This window comes from Nicotiana tabacum, chromosome 7 (assembly GCF_000715075.1).
Source record: "Nicotiana tabacum cultivar K326 chromosome 7, ASM71507v2, whole genome shotgun sequence".
NCBI lineage: Eukaryota > Viridiplantae > Streptophyta > Magnoliopsida > Solanales > Solanaceae > Nicotiana > Nicotiana tabacum.
Genome location: NC_134086.1, coordinates 82047150 through 82071583, shown reverse-complemented (window position 1 = coordinate 82071583; position 24434 = coordinate 82047150). Strand labels below are relative to the sequence as shown.

General features: G+C 37.1%; 1 protein-coding gene across 3 annotated transcripts; it reads right to left on the bottom strand.

The window, feature by feature from the left end:
- Positions 1-3565: 3565 nt before the first annotated feature.
- On the bottom strand, positions 3566-11277 carry LOC107801972 (protein argonaute 10). Of its 3 annotated transcripts, none has more exons than XM_016625396.2 (22): positions 10845-11277; positions 9191-9788; positions 8657-8865; positions 8189-8338; positions 7933-8066; positions 7679-7788; positions 7434-7540; positions 7187-7325; positions 6985-7101; positions 6758-6865; positions 6595-6666; positions 6153-6275; positions 5889-6048; positions 5680-5801; positions 5391-5528; positions 5154-5296; positions 5019-5081; positions 4802-4865; positions 4595-4730; positions 4441-4514; positions 4061-4187; positions 3566-3942 (listed from the first exon to the last, which is right to left on the bottom strand). In XM_016625396.2, exons 2-22 carry the CDS (start codon positions 9674-9676, stop codon positions 3758-3760), a joined length of 2967 nt encoding a protein of 988 aa, XP_016480882.1. In that variant the 5' UTR covers positions 9677-9788; positions 10845-11277; the 3' UTR covers positions 3566-3757. The 3 variants fall into 3 exon arrangements, with proteins under 3 accessions (XP_016480882.1, XP_016480883.1, XP_016480884.1); XM_016625397.2 differs by having other exon boundaries at positions 10773-11158; XM_016625398.2 differs by lacking the exon at positions 10845-11277 and adding an exon at positions 10523-10645.
- Between the last annotated feature and the right edge of the window lie 13157 nt (positions 11278-24434).

The window sequence follows — 24434 nt, the reverse complement described above, 5'->3', positions numbered from 1 at the left end:
GCCTATAGGATTGTATTTATTCGCAAATACCCGTTCTTTGCATGTTCATATAGACACCATGCCTATAGGATTGCATTTATTCACAAATACATGTTCTTTGCATGTTCACATAGACACTGTGCCTATAGGATTGCATTTATTCACAAATACTTGTTCTTTGCATGTTCACATAGACATCACACCTATATGATTGCATTTATTCACAAATACTTGTTCTTTGCAATGTTCACGTAGATATCACGCTTATATGAGCATAATCAGATGTCATTTCTATCATTCTACTATACTGTCACCCGCCTAGAAAGCATGCCTATAAGGATAAAAATGTTAAGGTTAATCAATATAATTGTCAATTGCTAGAAATCATGCCTATATGGTGTTCTATTAATACTACTAACCTTAGACCTTCAAACAACTGCACAATCACTCTACTTCATACCTAATACATCAAATTACAGTGTTGTCTTTGTAATGCTGGAATCCAGAATCATTTAGCAATCATGTCTATAGGATCAATAACTCATAACCTTGGTCTCGGTATTGAATATGTGATATTAGATTCCATAAACTGTGCAGAAAGCACGTCTATAAAATTGCATTTTTTACATCTGAAACTGTTGTATCTATTAAAATCTAGAATCATTTAAGATATCATGCCTATAGGATTCAATAGTCTTGATTAGCCTGAAATCTGCAACTATCAAATGTCTAATGTGTTTGCGTGCATTCGTTTCAACGTGTGGAGGCTGACTTGAGCCCTTAATTGTTATCATATGAAGTCCAACTGGTTTTTCTTGTCGATTAGTTTTATCATTTTGAGCAGCCTAAGTGAAGTCTAAAACTACCTAAATAGAGGTCCAAAGCCTCCTGGACCATAGGCATGGGACGGGTAACGCACGTATAGGGTACGGTTTAGAATCAACTAGTGTGTTTTAGGTATCAACTTAAAGATAGTAATCGGGTAGCAGGAGATGATAGTCTGTGATCGCTGAATAATATGAGCAACACCCATCTTGAGGGAGTTATGAAGTATTATTTATGTTGCACGGAGTGATCCTTTAGGCTAAAAAGTTTAGGACCCCCACCCCCCACCCCCACCCCCACCCACCACCACCACCTTGTCTTTCAATCGATTAGTTGTATTTAATAATGAATTCCTTGTTTCTTAGCTTTAATCACATAGACTAATTCATATAATTGAGTTCAGCCGGGACCCACAGTTGTGGACCTCGAAGAGTGCCTAACACCGTCTCTTCGAGGTAATTTCGAACCCTTACCCGATCTTTGGTGACGCAAACTAGTCAAACAGAGTTATCTGCAAATTAGGTGCCCTAACGCACCTCAAACCCGTTAGGTGGCGACTCTCTCTTTTAACACCCTTCCTTAAAAGAGTTGTCACGTGTCAAAACCCGATTTTGCGAGAAAAAGGGACGCGACATGGATAAATGGTCATGATGTGTTGTGCTTCTTCTGTAGGTGTTTGAGAACGGTGACATGGTGCAATTCTATTGGGGTCTCGAGGGTTTGGGCGGAATGCTAACATGGAATGAATGGGTTAATTCGGACCGGATCAGGTGGGGATTAGACTGGTGTTTTGGGCTAGTTTGATTTAACAAATAATCACATTAGGTTTAATTGAGTCTTTGCAATTTGAACTTTTTATGCTTTTAAACCACCTTAAAAATTAATTAATTAATTCTAATAAAATATGATAAAAATATAATCATCAAATACACTATAATTAGTGTAATTAATTAATTAATTATTGAAATACTTTATTACTCAAATTATGAAGTTAATTTCAGATTATGTAAATAATAAGCAAATTAATTAAAAATCAAGGATTAATTTGTTGAATTAATTATAAAACTTGTGTATCAAAATATAGAAGTTATTTTAATAATTTTAAAAATAGTAAGGGTAATACATTTTATAATTATGTAATACCAAATTATTAATTTTAACACTATTAATTATTAATTTTATATAAAAATAGGTATTACTGATTAGAAAATATTTTCAACACATTTGTTTCCCATCATTAAGTATAAATAATTTAACTTTAAAAGGGAGGGTCAAAATTGATTGTCAACAAAAGGTGGTGTGTATATTGATGCGTATGCGACGAGATAAGGGGCATATGTGGGTGTTGCTAGTAAGGGGTAATACTTCATTGTGATGTACACCCATCGAGATAAGGGGGTTTATGCGCGTGAAGCTATTTCGGGAAAATATTTTAAATGCGAGGTTCATGCGGCGTCATAAGGTTGATTTGTGATTATGATGTGTGTTACATCGATGTAATTCTTGTTGTAAATCTTGTGTTGGAACAGCTTGATGATTAGAACACGTCATTGTTTGCCTTAATTGACCTCACTTTGTTTTACTTGTTTGGCTAATTTGTTGTGTTATCACATGCTTACTCTTTGTTGCCATTTAATTGGTTATGCTTTCCGTTGTTAGTTTTAAATTGATATTGATACTTACTTGGTACGTATTGTGGTGTACTCATATTGCGATTCTGCATATCTTTTTGCAGATCCTGGTACTTCGGATCGAGCCTGTCACTAGAGAATTGAGTCAGATATTGTGGAGACTTTAAGGTACAATTGTCATTCCCGCTCGCAGGCCTCGGAGTCATTTTCTATTATTTTTCTTTAATAGTGTTATTTGTGTTCCAAATCAATGTCGTATTCGATATTTCTAGTGTATTCTCACTAGAGCTTATGACTCCGTACTACTGGTTTTGGGATGTATGGCTGTTGATCATTTTTCTGCTATGTTATGTCATTTATCAATTTTTATTTAATAGCTGAGTTGTTTTATTCTGTTAATTTCATCATGTGTTAGACTTATCTAGTCTTTAAGACTAGGTATCATCAGGATCGTGACAATAATCTTGCGTACTCATGCCGTTTCTTAAACCATATTGTTAGCATTTTTTTCTAATCAAAAGATAAGAGTACTAGGTAACATAACCAAAAAAATAGAAAATTAAGTTAATTAGCTTTCAGCAAGATTATGCATACAAGTGTTTCATTTCCTAATAATAAAGGAAACGGAAAATACAGCTTCATCTAAACACAAAATGAATTTTGAATTGTCTTCACAAGAAAGCAAAATTTGCTTGGACAACATTTGAAGGACGTTTCAGCCTTTCAGGTATCAGATAGTATTTGAAAACTTCCACCCAATTCCAAGAGCTACCAGCATTACCTTTCAACAAGAAGAGTTTCAACCATCGATCAAATATTATCATTTTATACTTCAAATTAATTGTTGATTTAACACCATGGAATCTTACTTTTGCTACATTAGAATTTAGATAGTCTAAATTCTCCTTTCTCAAATTTGTGAACAACGCTGAAAGTCTCGAGCTTGAGTGTTGAGAATAAAGAATTCTCTGCGTTGATTAATCGAAGTAAATATCTGTTGCCTCTAGTCTCCAGATCGAAGACTTAGGATTTTCAAGAGCTTTTGCTCCATCATATATCGCACGTAACTTTGGCTTGATAAGGACATTGAATTATTCTGTTACTGCTGCCATTAGCTAAATACCAGTAAATGAAAATAGAGCCGCTATACATCATTAAAACTGACATGAAAATTAACCTAGGATGATGATCAACGTCAACATACATATACAAAGAAAGATAGACGATGCATGTGGTCTGTTAACACCTACTACTACTACTACTACTACTACTACTACTACTACTCCCATTACCTATTTGCTACTCCCTCCATGTTTCTCTTCCTAACAATAAAACATTACTCTCTTCACGTTTTCTTTTAGAGCAGGCAATGGTCGAACACCACTCTCTCCACCTTCTCTTATAGCCTTGCCGACTTTATGAGGACTGCCACCATTTTCTGCCATCTCTGGTTCCATGTAGAATCTAGCTCGAAATGCAGCTAAATGTGCATAATAAGCTGGAGGAACTGCAAATCATTCAGTTAAAACTTGGAAACGTTAAAATGGAATTTTGATTAAGCAAATAAAGCAATAGGATTATAACCCAAGGAGCAATAGGAATTTTGTTTTACAGTTTCCACTTACCCACAGAGACAGAACGCGTGCACCTTGCATATGTATAGCAGAGATTGTTAGTCAAGGATTGAATTCCATCTGCTGTGAAATTGTTCTCATCCCACAGAACATGGTAATGAGCCGGTCGACTTGTACCCTGCCAACACGAAATAGTGCATCAATAACAGATGTAATGGCTAATATTGTAAGGTGTTTGTGAGGAAGTTAGAAAATATAGTGAACATATAGTTAGAATCTGTAGCATCAGATAAATAAGCTTAAGAGAAGGTTGTGAATTTCGATAAAGGATTCCTTCATAAATTGTTCCTTATGGGATCAGTTTCCCCTCTTGTCAAATTCGATCTGAAAACCTGCTCATTTATCTTAGATAAGGGAAAAGGTAGTTATACCTGAATGCCGGCATGGCTACAAAGATAAAAGTCAAACTCTGTTGGATGACAGATTTTTGTATCAACCACAGTACCTGATGAAGCAAGAAATGGTACTCAGCATTCATGATATTTGACAGTATTCGTAAAGTGTCTAAGAATATGGATAGTTTACCAGGCAATATGTTTCCACTCCTATCCGTGCTACTCCTATCCTTGTGATTGTTAGCAAATAGACGGGTGTGATGCCGTTTCTGTACCACGATAAAAGTTACTGGTGGTTGGTAATTTGGCTCTAAAGATGCACAAGCCTGCACAAAATAACCTTCTAGTTAGGCTAAAATCATATATGGGAATAGGCGTTGACAGGATTAGCACCAACCTTCCTAATTGCATCTAACTCAAAAAGAAGTACTTGATAAAATTGCCCTTCGCTCACTCCATCCCTGTACACAAGATACTCTAATAAGTTAGGGAAAGTTAAGCAAATCAAAAGAATCAATGAAAAAAGCCATCCATTTCAATGCATGTCTCGGAATTGCAGCAGATATAGCATGTGAAACTTCCAGTATATTTAATATTTAGAGTGAGGGACTTGCCGATAAAAGATTATTCTTTGTGGCTTTTGGCCAGTGGCCTTTCTGAAGGATATTAGGAGATCCCTGCAAAATCAGTTCACCATAAGGGAAGAAAACAAATACATTAGAAGCAAGACTAAGAGATAGTAGGCATACCTTATCATGCCACCACTAACCGTTCCACGTGCAGGATCATGCCATGTCTTGTACAAATCTTGTATGAGTTCCTGTCTATGAGCTTGAGCGCAAACAAGGCCAGCATATTTTGTCACCTCAGGCCAATCCTGAGAAGCTACTACCTGCAGCAGCCAGAATAGGAAATTGAGCTTCCTTTTACATCCAAGTATCGGGAAAGAGGAGATTAAGGAGCGTGGTCTCAAATGATGAACTTACTGCAGCAATTGAAGGGCTAGAGTCTTCTCCATTTTCTGGGTGGGTCACATCTGCTCCAAATATGATGGTCGGAATATCACTTACTAATGGTATTCTACAGCTAATAGCATCCAACAGGACAGTATTTCGACCACCCATCTGCTCCCACAACAGAGTATTCGTAAGAGTGCAAATTTTGAAACAAAAGATGCATCTTACAATTAGCAAAATCACAAAGGGAAAAGGAACCTCCAAGGCACCAAATATGGACATTTTGTGACTATCTTAATAGAATAGCAAGTGGATGCACCTTGACATTGATCTTCAAGGAGACATTTGCCAAATATTGTTTGCTGATCTTGAACACATGCTTCGTCAGACAGCATTGGGATATTAAACCAAGATCAGTCTCACATATCCGCTTTATGTCACCTACAGGATAAGGATGTAAGACATCCTGGAACAATGCAATCTTCAAACTTATCTCAATTCAACAAAATGAAATTTATTTCGCCATACCATACAGGGATCCGTTGTTATCTGGAAGAATGACCAATAGAAGCTCAAGTTCTTTGCCTTTTAGCTTGTTTACACATGCATGATAAACATGCTTCAAGGCTTTCTCTACTTGATCTGGCCTGGCCATGTATATTGGAATTACTGGTTCTGGATTGAACTCCTGTCAGCATAAGCTAAGGTCAATTGCCTTCGTATCTATAATCAAACATGGAGTGAAAGAGAAATGGACAAGGAACAAAGATAAGGAGCTTGCGAAACAACTACCATTCCAGACACTTGACACATCTGCGCCAGTTCGCTACAAAAGCCACGAGCAACACTCTCTTGGACACTTCGTGAAAAATTGATGCAAGCCCAACGGCTAACTGTCATTCCATTGATCATTTTCTGTGCACAGATCAAGCACAGCTTTTAGCAAAATGGAAAGCACAAAGAGACAATACATAGTAACTGAGAAACCACAAAGGAGCACATCGGTACCAGATAGGAAGAATAAGCGAGACAATAAATAAGTATAAAGTAATGAACATAGAGTGAGATATTGGGTCTATTTTTTTTCACCATCAAGACAAGAAAAAAAAAACATGACATTAATACATGAATGGTGCAGCATAGAATTAGTAAGTAACTGATGGTTCGCTAGTTGTAACAACTAAAAGAAAGTAATCAAGTAGAAGCTGAACTATGAAACAAGCGGAAAAAGGACCTTATTCATCATATTCCACTGCCCAACTTGAGGCAGGCAATCTTTCTCCTTCCCAGTCTCATGATATTTTAGCTGTTGGAGAAATGAGAGAAATAGATGTCAAAGGAAAAAAAATTCAGGTTTCTTAAGAATGAAGAGTGAAAGCTCATGTAGAGTGATTTACCCATGGAGCAGGCAGCACGCGAGCTTCCACCGATGCTTGCTTTTCACTGATTTTGATCCCAAACTCCTTTGCATATGGATCTTCATTATAATCATTGTGTTGAACAGTCTATATTTCAAGTACAGCATGACAAGGGAATCATTCAAGTCCATTTAGGTGTGTTGCACACATTAAAATTTCCAGCACAACAGTGAGGAAGCATGAAAGATAAAAATATTACAACATACCTGCAAAATTGAGTTTTCACGATCTCTTGGTCTCTGGCACGTGACCTTCAACAGAGCAGTAATTTGCTTTTCACTCAACCTTTTAGTGTATCGTTGTCCCTCAACAATTTTACATGCCTAGAAACACAGCAACAGAGAATAGCTCACACTTCAGAAAAGAGACATGAAGCTAGCTATACAAAACATCAAGTAATATTCTCACCTCCATAGGTAAATAGTTGGCTTTCTTTTGGTTCCCTACTTGAAGGCATGGAAGATGCGTATACTTGATAGTAAAGCCATACATTTCTTGGAAGTATTCCACTACTGACTTCATTGTTGAATTATCATCAACAGGAAAACTGAGCAAAGCAACAATGAGCATTAGGCCAACCTAAGCTTTATCACTCTTGGAACGAATATATGATAATGTTAGAATAACAAATACAAAGGCAAAGGCAAAAGCTTACACTAGTTCTCTTGTGGGCTGGGATGTTAGTCCTGAAACTCGATACTTTCTCCGGACATTGCCCCTATGTGTCACTTCTACTTTCACTCCTCTAAGAGCCTTCTTAATCTAGATGGCATTTGCAGGCAAAATTAACAGTTAATTTAGAAGTGACCAAACATTTCATGTAAAAGCAATGCAAAAAATATACTAATAGCAATAACATGACAAGGGAATCATTCAAGTCTATATTGTAGATGCTGCTACCTTTACACGATCAGAGTCAGATAAGGGTCTTGACGACACATCTTTTCCAAGAAGCTGGGCTACAAACTCTATCACTGGTAGTGCTTCAATAAATGCAGCTGAAGCCATATCTGTTGTTTGGGGTCCGAACATCAACCACAGTTACGAATAACTAACTACATTAACAATAATCACATCATATCATAATAATTCTTTACTTGCCAGAAAATAAATTTGATCATATTTAATCTGAATATTTGTTAACAATAAATTACCAATATTAAGGGACAAGCCCATTTGGGTAGGTCTGATACTCTGGTAGAATCCACACCATGCTTCTAAACCATCGCCAAGAGGCTGAGGTTTCCGGATATCAGGGGAAAAGAAAGATCTTCCAACAGGACAATACCTATTAAGAGATGTGTGTTATCAGAGATAAAATCAACTCAACAAAAATCATACACGAATGTCCAAAAACTGAAGAGCTTTTGGTCAAAGCTCCATTACAATGACTCAAATTTGAGTGTCTACCTCTTGATTGAAAGCTCTCTCAAAACAATGTCCAGAATTTGAAGAGCTTCTTGTGGACCATCGGCACGCTTACCAGCTAGAAATTGGCTCAAATGATGTAAATTCGCTCTTGCGACAAACTTAATCACCACTTTATATTCTCTTTCTCTCCTGAAAATTTTACAATTCGCAAAAGAAAAATAAAAAGTTATTTAGTATTGGAATGAAATAGGCCTAAGTAGAGCTGAATCGATTCAGATAATCCATAAATTGAGACATAGTTGATTGATGAGTGAGAAAAGAAAACAAAACATGTTGTTAATTAATTTGGTAGGATCTGCTAGTTTAAAAAAGTAAATGGGATTATGATGTATTATTTTTGTACTATAAATATTTTAACAAAGCATTTTATACATTTAGAGCTAGATAGTGGTTAATTTTTAAAGAACCCTCTAAAATGAATGAGGACAAAGCAATAAAGAGTCATACTTTGGACCATTGATCACATCATCTTCATCAATAAGCTTAATGGTGAACTCCTTCCACTTAAAAGGAAGTTCACCAGCAGTGTAGAGAGATTTCCTGCCATCATAAGCTGGTAATCTCATCCCTAGGTCTGATTCTTTGTACAGTTTCACCAGTTCTGCTAAGATTGCTCTGTTTACACTTCTTGATGACACTTCAGGGGTTACAGTAACCTGCAAAAAAGGTGGTTTAAAGGGGGCATATACATACAAAAAAAAAATACAAAGAGAATTATCACAAACAGTCTGACCAAAATTCAGTGTGTCATTAATGCTACTAAAAAACAAAAGAGATACATCCTACTACTCAACTAAGGGTAGAAGCAAAGTAAAAGCATGTGTAAGAAGGGGTAAAAAAAAGAGAGAGAACTCCATAAACATAAACTTCAAAGGGATGTCAGATTAAGGGCCCCAAAGCAATACACAAGATTTACTATAGTGTTGAAAGATGCTCAAAGAAACCAGTTTCAAAACCATCAAAAATAAAATAGCAGCTTACATCATACTGGTTTAAGTCCTTGTCTGGTAATTCAGCCAAAAAATGGTTTGCTTTTACAATGCATTTTGTCCCCAGTTGGCCATAACCTGGTCTTGGGGCAAAACACAAAGACTTGCTTGAAGAAGGAAACCCTGAACCAGCAGCCACTAATTGACATGAGCTGCTGCTGACTGACACATTTAACACATTTTCTGCTGCTACTATAACTGGCTTGGTTGCTGCTGTGCAAGGCCTTGAACTTGGCCTCATAAAGGCCTCACCTTGATCTGACTTTCTCCCTCCTCTTCCCCTTCTTCTTCCTCTGTTTCTTGATGGGGGTGATGATGTTGTGTTATGGATTTTGTTGTTTTGGGGTTCTGTGATTGGTGGCCCTTTCCCATTTTGAGCAGTCTTGGGGTTTTTCTGAAGTGGGTTCATGGTGTTTTGCAACTGAGGTTTGATCACAATGTGTTGTTCTGAACCTTCTTTCATCTGCCTTATAGGCATGTTTTCACTGCTAATGTGATAAGCACAAGAAAACTGTTCAAAAGTAATTGTCCTTCACTAGATGGCACAGTCCAATAGAGTTCTTCACACTCAAGATTTCAAGATTATTGTACTGAAAGAACCAAAAACAGAAAGTGTACACATGTCAGCAACATGATGATATTTGGCAGCAAGTATATTCATATATACTTTCACACTCAAAAGCAAAAAGAATAGTCATCAACAAAGAATGGCAATTTCTTGTTTCTGCTTACTACAGACACCTCCATTACCTTTGCAGGTATAAATCCAAACATTTCACATTTTCTTTCAACAAATAAAACCAAAAACATACACAACAGCAGCTAGATATTAATGGATTTACAGCTTTTGGATCAAAAAATGGATTTTGCAATTAAATTGTCACAGGTTTTGTCACTGCAGACCATCAAGTGAAAATAGTGAAATGATGATAAACTGCAAAAGATTAAAAAAATGAAAAAGAAATAAAACCACCTTAATATAAATGCATACACACAAAACACAAAACAATGTTAGAAAAATTTTCTAACATTGTTTCTCTCCTTCTGCATGAACATCAGTTGAAAGAAGGGGCAGGAAAAACTAGTGTAATTTTCAAGAAAGCAAAAGAAAAACCAGAAAAGGAGTAAGGAAAACAACACCCAGTTAGAGACAAAGAGAAAATTTTCTTAGAAGCCAAAAAACCCTTTAAGATGTTTCTGTTGGAAACCCAATATACATCCATGAATCAGGAAAAAAGAAAAGAAAACATAGATTCATTAAATACTAGCTAGTAGTATAAACATGTGCACAAATGTGTGTATAGAACTGTTTTATTTAATTTACCAAATTAATTTGTTGGAACGCAGAGAAGAAAGAAGCAGTTGTCCCTAAAGCAAAGCCAAAACTTTGTACCAGAAAAACGAAAGAAGGGATGAATACATCCAACACAAATGAGACAAAGAAAGACTTGTACGATAATGTACAAAGCATGAGTAAATGTGAAAACCATATATGACTGCTCAAGAAGAGAATAAAAACGCCTTGAAACACTCAAAAAAGCAAACAAAATAGTAGTAATATCACTCCTACTCACCAGCCAGCAGTAAATTAAACTGAAACCAAAGAAATGAAGTGTTTAAATAAAGAAGTAAGAAGAATCAATCACCAATGAATGGAACCATGAAAGAGCAAGTCTTTGAAAAGATGTGTGTAGCTTGATTCCAAGAATATTAAAGCAGCAGAATAGAGAAGTGTAGTGGGCTTTAATAATGATGGGGACAAAGACTAAAAAGAGGGAAACAAGAGAGAGAGAGAGTGGAGGAGATTAAAAAGTGAAGAGTTCAAAGTTGAAACTTGAAACTTGAAACAAACAAGTGAAACTCTTAAGAGAGATAATGATGAAGATGATGAATGGATCTTCCCTTTTATATATAGAGAGAGAGTACGCATGCAAAGTGCATCTGCTGTTTTCTTTATCACGTGTTAAAGCCTTTGTTAGCTTCTTCCCCCTACTCTCATACTTCAATGTCCCTTGCCGTATACCACCCCTTTTGCTTTTTTCACACCAACACTATTTCTTTGCTGCTGTTTCTAACCACACTTTTTCTGCGTCCGGGATTCTCGCATTTTCAAATTATTGAATTTTAAATTAATAATTTTGTATACAATCAAAATTTAAATATATATTTTATTATATTTTGGATCCAAACATATTCATGTGGTAATATTATTGATTTAAATATATCCTTCTTTTATTAAGTTTGTCCAAAATGGACATTCAATTTCAACTCGCATTCAACATTTTGCGGTCTACTGATTAATAAATTAGACAAAAATTATGGGAGACCGAATTTCAACTTCCAACATAAAGGATAGGTGAGTTCTTCCTCATTTGTTTAAATTTAAGTAGACGAAATTGGGACACATACAAACATAATTTGAACATCACATCACTACTATTAAAGAGTTAAAACGAATAGGTGACTTTCTCGATTGCAAAGATTTATCCATATTTGCGAGCCAACATTCATTTAATTAAGTATAAACTCATTATCCTCTTGACTCAGCCAAGTCATTTATGTTGCAATTTGATAGGCATGAGTTCTGATCCGAATTAAAGAAAATGTTGATAGGCATTTGGCCTAAACGCTCATCCTTCAAATTGTTATGTCCCAAAATAATCAGGTATCATGCGAAAGCTATCAAAGCAAACCTTGAACGACAATAAATCATACAACAAAGAGAAATATAACAAAAGAGACACAAATATATAACATGGTTCGATCAACTGACCTACATCCACGGTGGAGATGAGCAATTCACTATATAAAAAAGAGTACAAAATATCCAGAGAACAACCTCACAAAGAGGCAAACACAAGTGACACAATAACACTTGTCCCGTAAAGTTCTCCCCTAAACACGACTCTCAAACCCCATATGGCTACATTGTGGATGCTACTGAACAAGAAGGAAGGATCCTCAATTTATAGAAGTCCAAACATTTTCCTACAAGAAAAAGGACTAGCCAAACATGGAAGAATTATAATTTCCTTCTACAAAAAGGAAAAGCCAATTATGGTAAATATATTGTCCTTTCCTTCAAGAGATAGGAAAACCAAATATGGTGAGAAAATCAGGACAACACCTACCAATTCTGCCCCTTGGCCTGAATTTCCTGACAAAATAAATTTGATCCACCTTCTTCACATAGCCTTCAACATGTCACATCTTCAAATCTCCACCGCAAAGTTTGTCGCAACGTGCATAGCACTCTGGTCAAATTTCTCAGAGAAAAATCATGATTATCGTCAAATATGTTGCGGCTAGAAATAAACCCGCCAAGATGAACCTGTCTTGAACCTCGCTCTAATACCACTTGTTGGGATCGAATAACATGGTGCATGCGGAAACTAACAATACAAAGCTTGGTGGACGATAAATCAGACGACAAAAGAAAAATATACTAAACTAAACATAATAGTTTATAATGGTTTGGTCAATTGATCTACATATGATAAAACTAATATAAAAAAGGAAAAACAATCGAGGAAAAATCTCCCCCTAAACAAAACTCTTTAATGACTACATTGTGAATATTTTTATTTTTGTTCTTTTGTGAGAGGTAGAGATCATTAATTTATAAATGTGTAAAACTTGTCTTCCAAGAAATCCTTTTAGAAGTCTTTTTTCATTCCTTCAAGAAAGAGAGTCCTAATAGATTAAAAATTAATAACAAAATCCTAACACAAATGAAAATACAATCTTAAGTCTTTTCCCAGCTCAGCATAGTCCAAATAAGTCCCCATTGATATAATGAAAGCAACGAAAACACAAAAGAAGAATGATTCGAACTTGTAGCCCTCAGCACTTAAAACTGCTCCTAATTTCAGTATGTGCAGAAACTGCTCTCAAGATTCTTATCAAATTTCTGTGCACGAGACAGATTGTGGGTATATCTTAAGAGTTCTATGGTTTTGACCCAAAAAAAAAAAAGATTGTTATTCATTTACTATGTTAGCGAGCATAATGTAAAAGATTAGTCTAGTGAAAATTTTACAATAATATAAAACATATATTGTACTTTGCTACTTTATCTTTATTCCCTCTCGGCTCTCGTATGTAATGGCGTAGGACTCGTATGTAATGTCCAAAAATCTCGTGTACCTCAAGCAGTCAAGCTTCGGTAAGCTGTAACGGTCGGTTCAATCTTTTTCAGCTGTGTAGCGGGGTCCACCTTATTTGTTGTCTTTTCTGGCTCCACAACATTATATGGACTTATCTACTTTTTGAATTTATTACGGGGATTATTAGCTTTTGCTTCGACTAAAATAGGCCTACAACCTGAATTTAACTCCACCATTTACTCATTATTATAATATAATACAAAAAGAGCTGTTCCAAATAATACTTTATGATACAAAATATAATTACTCTTGTTAGAGACGTGATGATTCTTTTATTTTTGCCCTTAGTTTTTTATTATACTTCTGCTTTATTTTATGTATAAATATTTGACTGTAAATAAAGTTTTGAAAAAAACGTTTAAAATTTATAGTCATTAATATTCTATGATATTATTGTGGTTATAAAAGTATATTAATGCTCAAATAAAAAACTTAAAATTAAACTATTTCAAATTTAAAATAGCATCATTCTTTTTTAAACATAAGAGTATGTGAATGACTCTTACCTCCATAGTCACATTACTAGCTAATCTCATAATGTTTATGTTAATTTATCCTTTTCTAGACTTACTTTTCATGTAATTTAATTTGAGCACCTAGTTAATTAAAAACACACTAATCTTAACACGATATAATATTGTTCATTTCGGGTAAAAGTTGCACATTTGTCTTCAAAAAGACTTGCATTATTTAAAAGTATTCTTACATATTATAAACGCAAAATACCTTAACACCCCCCTAAACTTGACACAAATTATTAGTTAATGCCTTAAACTATTCGTGATCTTAATTATCCCCCTCAATCTGGCCTTTTAAGAGCCATTACCTCCCTGGACGCTGATATGGCAAAGAGTGTGGGTGCACTCGCCTGCCACGTGGATTTTTCTGTATATGTGGTATTTTTTTAAAAATAAAATATATTTTTACCTTTTTAAGTATGTTACTTTTTTGGATAATTGTTTCCAAATACAATTTGTAATAAAACTTGGATATAACTACATTATTTAGGCTAAATTTGTTTATTTGGCTAAAAATAATAAAGTTTTAGTTCATCTTTTTTTGAATTTGACCTGAAAATAAAGTTTTATACAATTGAAATAAATAGTCAAGGCATTTAAAAAGTTATAAAAAATGCATAGTTCAAAATTAATTATTTTGGCTATAATTTTTATATAGCTCTAAATTATTGTGCTCTAAATATATATTTGTTTTACAGATTTTACCTGAAAAAGTAAAAAAAAAACACAGTTGAAATAAATAGTCATGACTACAACAACAACAACAACCCAGTATAACCCACTTAGTAGGGTCTGGGGAGGGTAGTGTGTACGCAGATCTTACCCCTACCCTAGGGTAGAGAGACTGTTTCCAAATAGACCCCCGACATCCTTCCCTCCAAGAACTTCCCACTTTGCTCTTGGGGAGACTCGAACTCACAACCTCTCGGTTGGAAGTGGGGGTTGCTTACCATCAGAGCAACCCCTCTTGTCATGACTATTTATTTCAATTGTGTATTTTTTAATTTCTTTTTTTCATGCAATAAAAAGAATCACTTGCATTGTACACTCTTTTTATTTCTTCTTTTGATGCAATGCCTATTAATTTCAACTGTGTATTTTTACTTTTTCAGGTAAAATCTAAAAAATATATTTTTAGAGCACCATAATTTAGAGCTATATAAAAAATTATAGCCAAATAATTAATTTCGAACTATGTATTTGTTATAACTTTTTACATGCATTGACTATTTATTTTAATTGTATAAATCTTTATTTTCAGGTCAAATTCAAAAAAAGATTAACTGACACTTTATTATTTTTAACCAAATAAATTTTTTTAGCCTAAATAATGTAGTTCTATCCATGTTTTATTATAAATTGTATTCGAAAAAAATTATCCAAAAAAGTAACATACTCAAAAAGGTAAAAATATATTTTATTTTTTAAAAAAATATCACATATACAGAAAAAAAAATCCACGTGGCAGGCGAGTGCACCCATACTCTTTGCCACATCAGCGTCCAGGGGGGTATTAGCTCTCAAAAGGCCAAATTGAGGGAGATAATTAAGACCACGAATAGTTTAAGACTGTAACTAATAATTCGTATCAAGTTTAGGGGGGTGTTAAGGTATTCTGACTATTATAAATTGTTACTTTTTCTTTTAACTATTAATAAACCTTATTCTCACTCTCAATATAGCTAATTATTGTTGTAACTTTGAATAGCAATTAATTAGAGTATGATCCACAATGGATCTAATAAGTGAGTTGATTGGGACGATGATGGCTAGTGACACGACCCAAAATCCACTAAGGGTCATGATGGTGCCGGACACTACTGTCAGGCAAGCCAACAACAATTTACTAGCAATTTCTCATTTTTTATTTATTTTGAAATAATTTCCTTTAAACAAATAAATAATAAGTAATAAACTCCACTGAATAAATGCGGATGTCTTTACAAAATTTAACTACTGAAAAATCTCATGATCATCCCAGAACCCGGTGTTAGGAGTACATGAGCATTTACTAGTGAATGAAATAAAATACAGTGACTGTCCGGAATACAAGTGGACAGAAATAAAAATACAATATAATACTCTGAAGGAGACTCTACTGACTGCGCGGTGCCTCGATAATGCAGCTCACCTAAGTCTCCGTACCAATCATGCCACTAAACCACTAGCCACACATAAATCTGTGCAACAAAAATGCACAGCAAGTGTATTATGAGTACGAAAACAACGTGTACCCAATGAGTATCCCGTCTAATCTCGAAGAAGTAGAGACGAGAGGTCGACTTCGACACTTACTAGTGGTCTAATGATAATACAGTAAAAATTGGGTGGAGATCATGGATTTTATAAAGCAATTATAAACTCATAAAGCCAGATAGCAGGTAGACAACTTCTCAATAATAAAAGGGTTTCCAAAGATTTACTTTTCATTATCTTTATACATTTATCTCTGGCCAGGAAAGGCAAGTGTCAACATTAAAAAATTTCAGGAAAACAATATAAGCATGCGCATATCATGCCGAGGCCGTACGACCCGATCCAACATAAATGTAAAATGTGCACTGCCGAGGGTCGAACGGCGCGAACCATAGATGCATCTATTAATCCGCTCGCGAATCATGCATGCGACGCGGTCAACATAAATAAACAAATACCCCGCTCGCGAATCATACATGTGACGCGGTCAACATAAATAAACAAATACCCCGTTCGTGAATCATGCATGCGACGCGGTCAACATAAATAAACAAATACCCCGCTTGCGAATCATACATGCGACGCGGTCAACATAAATAAACAAATACCCCGCTTGCGAATCATACATGCGACGCGGGTACACATAGATACACACAGTCAAACAGCCAATTAAGAATTTATCGGGGAATGTTTATCCAAATAAAAGCCAATTCTCTTTTAATGATTTAAGTAAAATGAAGTTTAATCCTTTTAGAAATTCATTTACCAATTCGATAGGATTTAAGCAATTCAAATTTCAATAAGATCACAAATATTCCAAGTATAGCATGTTTTTGGATCCTAGACTACCCGGACTTAAATATAATAGTAGCTACACACGGACTCTCGTCACCTCGTGCGTATGTAGCCCCCACAAATAGTAGCACATAACCAATATTTCAACTATAGGGACAATTCCCTCTTACAAGGTTAGAAATGAGACTCACCTCGCTCCGAAGATCCATAACCGGCATTCCACGCCCTTCCGAAGACCTGAATCGATGCTAAATGCTTCAAAACTAGCCAATAATTATGCAGATCCATTAACATATGTTCAATTACTCATTACAATCCAATTTATAACAATTCCTAACCCCGATCGAAAAGTTGACAAAATTGCCCTCGGGCCCACGTGCCCGGATTAAGAAATATTTTGAAAATAAAATTTACTCACGAACTCAAAGATATGATTTTCTCTTAATTTCATACCCAAAATCGTGGTCAAAATCCAAGAATATGAATTTTCTAGGTTTTCCTCAAACCCCCAAATATCTACCAATTTACATGCTAAAATCCATACATAATCAATATATTTAACTCAAGATAAGTGGGATTAGCTTACCTTGTCGTTGATGATGAAAACTCCTACTTGAAATTCTCCAAAATCGTCCACATCAAATGAAAAGGGAAAAATGACCAACCCCCGATTTTAAAAGAACTTACTGCCTCCAGCACTTCCGCACCTGCAGTGACACGACCGCTTCTGTGGCTCCGCAGGTGCGGCCCCTCTACCGCTCCTGCGGTTTCTCTCCAGGCTGCCCTTTCCACTTTTGCGCCTAAACACCCGCAGGTGCGGTCCCGCTTCTGCGGCGAGATGACCGCATCTGCGGTCCTCACACTCCCAACCCAAAATCGCATCTGCGGCTCTCCTGGCCGCTTCTGCGGCTCTGCACCTGCGGCCCAAGCCTCACAGGTGCGGTTACACCAGAAGACTACTGCTTCACGTCCTCTTCCAATTTTCAAAATTGGTCCGTTAACCATCCGGAATCCACCCGAGGCCCTCGGGACTCCAACCAATCATACCAACCAGTCCCAAAACATACTATGGACTTGATCAAGGCCTCAAACCATATCCAACAACGCTAAAATCATGAATCGACCTCCAATCCAAGCTTAATGAACTTTAGAATTTCAAACTTCAGCATTCGATGCTAAAACCTATCAAATCACATCTGATTGACCTCAAACTTTGCACACAAGTCATATTTGACGTTACGGACCTACTCCAACTTCCGAAATTGGATTTCGACCCCGATATCAAAAAGTCCACTTCTGGTCAAACTTCTCAAAAACCTTCAAATTTCTATCTTTAGCCAAATGACCCCATGGACCTCCGAATTAACTTCCGATCGCGCTCCTAACACCAGAATCACCATACGGAGCTATTCCTAGACTCAGAATCCCGAACGGACATTGATAACACTAAAATGCACTTCAACCCAAACTTATGAAATTCTTCCAAAATGCTAACTTCCACAATAGGTGCCGAAACGTTCCCGGGTCTTTCAAAACCCGGTCTGGACATACACCCAAGTTCGAAATCATCATACGAACCCGTTGGAACCTTCGAATCCCAATTCCGATGTCATTTGCTCAAAAATCCAATCTTAATTAATTCTTTCAACTTAAAGCTTCCGAAATGAGAATTCTCTTTCCAAATCAACTCCGAATTCCCCGGAATTCAATTCCGACCATGCGTACAAGTCATAATACCTGAAGTGAAGCTGCTCATGGCCTCAAACTGTTGAACGACGTGCTAAAGTTCAAAACGACCGGTCGGGTCATTACATTCTCTCCCACTTAAACATACGTTCGTCCTCGAACATGCTAAGAATTGTGCTGGAGTTGTCCGAAATCACTGTTTAACACCTCGAGCACCTACCCGTGCTACAATAACTCAGCTGAGCACCCTAGCTTGATCAATCTGAAGATATCTTTTTTCACTTAGGCAAATAAGCCTTAGAGCCCAATTCCAATATCCGGAATTCTCTGTCAGGACTGTTCCAACATACGCTCACCGTATCAATAGCTACATGCAACACCAAAACAAGACTACATACCTTAGCTAAATTCACACCTTGCACCACTTTACTCACAGGACAACAATAACATTGTCCAATCAAATTAGTCGAAATTCCACTAATTTGATGCTCCCATTGCACCTCATGACATACATAGGTCTTGTTCTAACTCTTACAATACTACCACGACAGAAGAGAGTGTAGAAATTCATAACCAACTGCCGAACCAACAAATCATTGGGTCTATACTCCTGACAAGAACCATCACCTCATTCTGAACCAAATAATGGTCTTAGCTCCTTGATATACTTCATATAATCAGATTGCACTAATCCTAAATCCAATGTTCTCGTCTCACCTAGTACGAACTGTTCAGGCAATAAGCCACCCCGGACATGATCAAAAGTCTCATATGACGCCACAATGCGCCAATAGGCTACCAATTCGAACACGATACTAAAGGGACTCTATAAAGGAAATCCAAACCCCGCTCGCGAATCATACATGCGACGCGAGCACATAGCTAACATGAGTTTTCCTCAGAAAAATAGGAAACAAAACACATAAAAATAGATATAGGGAACTGTACTGAACATCACACTGTCGCGGCGTGCAACCCGATCCAAACAACATACCCATAGCGGCGTGCCACTCGATCCATACATAAAATTCACATAAGGAGATACACATCGAGCTATATTGCCTATTACAACAAAATACCGAATATCGGTCACAAGCACGCTAAGTGCATAATACCATCCCTGGGGAGACATACAACGCTATAAGCTACAAAACTCAAGCACAACTGAGGTGCGATATACGATCTGAATCTCAAGAGCCATTCTGTTCATATAACACCATTGTTACGTGGAACCTCAACACGTAAGAAATTCACCAAGCCATCTCACAACTCACGTGGCGTTATATATCATTACATGAAATAGCTGACGACGAAATAACACCCCGACTACTCTTCCATAAGGAGCACATTGCTGAAATGAACACATCTGGCCTGATATAGAGCCTATATTCATATTTAAATCCATTCACAGACCTTAAGACGATTTTGATCGTACCGAACTAGGCCAATAATCTTTTCTGGGTCCATAATAACCCTTTTTTTTTCCATAACACATAAGAACAACCATTGTAGCCGGAGTAATCCTCCACAGTCCACAACCTAATAAACCGAGTGCCCTCCAGGCATCAATCAATTTAACGACATCACTACAATCTTCATACTTGGTTTAACTTCTTCAATCAATCAAGTGACTACATGCCACACTTATACAACCTTCCCGTGGGGCACGCTTCTACAACCTTCCGTAACAAATAACAGGTCCGTACATCCAAACCACCGGCCGCACTAACGCTAAAAAGTGATCAAAAATCCTTAACCAGGATGCAAAGCCTCTTTCCCAAAACACCGATCTCAGGTGACGCTGAAGACAATACCAACTTACTTTAAACATCCAAACCACTTTCCTGCCCATCCGAGCTCGTGACATCCTTGTCAACACCGAACTGCAACCTTGATCCTCACTTCAAATTCCATACCACTAACTGCACCCAACATGCCAATATACGATAGAACACAATTTTTTTTATCATAACTCCGGAACCACTAATAGGTTAACACTTTATCATATAAAAACTTTTCACTTAACTCACTTCAGGAGAACTATAGCAACATACAGGTGAATTCTCATAACCGTAGAATATGCAAATCTCTAAGTAGTGGTCTAAGCCACCATAGCCCTTCCGGGATCCACCTCCACATAACAGGCCATAACAGTAGAATGCTTCTGAATAACTTCAATTACGGCGTCCGACAAGCCTCACATGTACCGTCACAAATCACTTGCATAACTTGATCATGCTGAAGGAACTGATCACTACCACCAATATGTCAATTCAACTATAGCTAACCAATTTATCTTCTTCCAATTTATCCTTGATTGCCTTAGAAATAATAATAACTCCATTCAACACGTAACACACTCCATCCGCACTTATCCCGAATGACCTTGAATCATGAGACCATGTTGTCTCAAATACCACGAACCATTTCATATTTCCCAAATGCCACACTACAAGTCAAAACATCATAGAACATTCTGGGCCTCTTCTCATAAGCTGCTACAAAAGCTTGATTCTTAACCGTACCTATAGGCTCGAAATCGTTAGGCACCACACTTTACCCCTTTGAATCCACTAGGACTGTTGTTGAGGGCAACCCGCTCTGACTTGGCCCCGAATATAATCAACTCCATAAATCTTCTAACACCTGAATACCCTCTCGACGAAGAACCCGGCAGAATCACTTCCCTTAAAACCTGCATCTATACAAGGCATAAATCCCGAATCCTTCCCCAAGTCTGAACATGAGCCAATAAGGCCAACCATAGCACACCTTTAACAATTCCTTTGCTCAAATTACCACTTATGTTCTTTTTCCGTAGCTAAAATAACCCATCAATATGCTAATAACCAGAAATCTCACAAGTAGTTAGCCATGCAACCCGATCATAGGTGGTAGGACTCTCCTACTTAGCTTGAAGCCAATATTACACACCTATGGAATTCACCAGGATTCTTTATCTTTTATTGACATGACCGCGTGTAATCAATCGCCAAAATTCTTGGAATCTTTCTGTAAAAACCCCTTGTTATACTTTGAATCATCAACCACATTCGCACGACTGATCTCTTTGCTTTATAACCAATAGAATTCTTCGTAGAAGCTTCGCCAACCATGCGACCGCCGATCTGCTCACTAGAGATAACCCACCTGCTGAATTTACGTGCCGACATCTTCCAATGCTGCTGCATGGGGTACAATCACTACGACATCAATAACCTATCCTGAGTCCGAGCTCACTTTCTAGATGCATAAGTTCATTCACCCCTCGTGGACATCAATTAAATGTGTGGAAACATCCTTCCAATTCAAAGTTATGTTGTATCCTTCTTCATTTCAAGCAGCTCATTTTCTTTATATCAAATCTCCTACCGCATAATAGCCCATACTTTAAATTAAATTTGTAGACCCCAATCACCAATCACTAAAATTCCCAAATCATTCCAAACTCTCCTTAAGGTGTGTAGTCATCCTACCACAAAGCCCATATGCAACTCCGCCACTCTCCCACTTTGGCGGAACTTACCCCCTTTAATCGACTACTCAACCTTTGCTTCTTATGTCTGGCCTTCTAAAAATTTTAACCACCGCCTGACACTTCTCACACGTCCTTCCTCATCCTTTGCTACTCAGTTGTTGCCTTAAATAAAATCTATCTTCGTAGCACTTGAACCCACAAATTGCTACTAACTTTAAACCTTTCTGAAGATCATCTTTCTCGAGCCGTCAACATTAGAAACACCGATTCAATCCTGAACCACCGCACCCTGCGATCTCTGACAGCCGTTTCTCCAATATTATTTTACAATATCTTACCCCAAAGGCGAATCGTAGAAGACCATAACACCGGCGAACTTAACACATACAATCGAGGATGATGACACTACATCGCAGATGAAAATTCCATCACGCTTGAAAATACCAAGTCTCGTTACTCCATCACCCTAAATCTGGGCATTCATAGGCTAATTGCTTTTCCTCCGCCGGAAATGAAATATAAGATCTCTAAATTGTGCACTGAGTAGACTTCCTTTCAAATCATTCACCGCCCCAACACATATGCAAGTATCCTACCATCAAGTCAATATTGTGCGATAATCAATCGTGATCATCATAGCAACCTGTGCATAGCCTCCAAGCTCTTAGAAGCACAACTACCGAGCCGAAAAGATAGAAAAATCCTTCCGCCAGGCGACGGCAATAGCCCGACCAACTATACCGGGAGAAACATCCCGCACCACATTTGTAGTACCATTAAAATTCTTCAATTGTCGATTTATAACAAGCGATTCGCGTCGCGTAAGATTGAGTAGGAAGGAAACAAGGGCATAAGCCTCAAGGAATCAAATCGCACGATGAGGAATCAAGAAGGGAGGTGCTCCTAACAGTCTTGTAGCCTCTCGAAGATAAGTACAGACGTCTCCGAACCGATCCGCGAGACTCTACTAGACTTGCTCATGACTCGTAAGACCTAAGGTAACCAAGTGCTCTGATACCATGTTGTCACGACCCAAAATCCACTAACGGTCGTGATGGCGCCGGACACCACTGTCAGGCAAGCCAACAACAATTTACTAGCAATTTTTCATTTTTTATTTATTTTGAAATCATTTCCTTTAAACAAATAAATAATAAGAAATAAACTCCACTGAATAAATGCGGATGTCTTTAAAACATTTAACTACTGAAAAATCACGTGATCATCCCAGAACCCGGTGTCACGAGTGCTTGAGCATTTACTAATAAATGAAATAAAATATAGTTTCTGTCCGGAATACAAGTGGACAGAAATGAAAATACAATACAATACTCTAAAGGAGACTCTGGTGACTACGGGGCGCCTCAATAATGCAGCTCACCTAAGTCTCTATACCAACCATGCCACAGTGCCACTAAGCCACTAGCCATGCATAAACATGTGCAACAAAAATGCATAGCAGGTGTAGTATGAGTACAAAAACAACGTGTACCCAGTGAGTATCCCGTCTAATCTCGAAGAACGTAGAGACGAGAGGTCGACTTCGACACTTACTAGTGGTCCAATGATAATATAGTAAAATTTGGGTGGAGACCATGGATTTTATAAAACAATTATAAACTCATAAAGCCAGATAGCAGGTAGACAACTTCTCAATAATAAAACGGTTTCAAAAGATTTACTTTTCATTATCTTTATCCATTTATCTCTCGCCAGGAAAGGCAAGTATCAACATTAAAAATTCTCAGGCAAACAATATAAGCATGCACATATCATGCCGAGGTCGTACGGCCCGATCCAACATAAATGTAAAATATGCACTACCGAGGGTCGAACGGCGCGAACCATAGATGCATCTATTACCCCGCTCGCAAATCATATATGTGATGCGGTCAACATAAATAAACAAATACCCCGCTCGCGAATCATACATGCAACGCGGGCGCACATAGATACACACAGTCAAACAACCAATTAAGAATTTATCGGGGAATGTTTATCCAAATAAAAGCCAATTCTCTTTTAATGATTTAAGAAAAATAAAGTTTAATTCTTTTAGAAATTCATTTACCAATTCGATAAGATTTAAGCAATTCAAATGTCAATAAGATTACAAATATTTCACGTATAGCATGTTTTTGGGTCCTAGACTACCCGGACTTAAACATAATAGTAGCTACGCACGAACTCTCGTCACCTCGTGCGTATGTAGACCCCACAAATAGGAGCACATAATCAATATTTTACCTATGGGGACAATTCCCTCTTATAAGGTTAGAAAGGAGACTCACCTCGCTCCGAAGATCTATAACCGGTATTTCACGCCCTTCCGAAGACCCGAATCGATGCTAAAAGCTCCAAAACTAGCCAATAATTATGCAAATCCATTAACATATG

Coding starts and splice junctions, on each gene's coding strand:
- LOC107801972 (XM_016625396.2), bottom strand. CDS start 9,676: ATGCCTATAAGGCAGATGAAAGAAGGTTCAGAACAACACATTGTGATC. Junction 8,339..8,656: donor GATGTGATCAATGGTCCAAA/GTATGACTCTTT, acceptor TAAAATTTTCAG/GAGAGAAAGAGAATATAAAG. Junction 6,866..6,984: donor GTGAAAACTCAATTTTGCAG/GTATGTTGTAAT, acceptor CTTGAAATATAG/ACTGTTCAACACAATGATTA.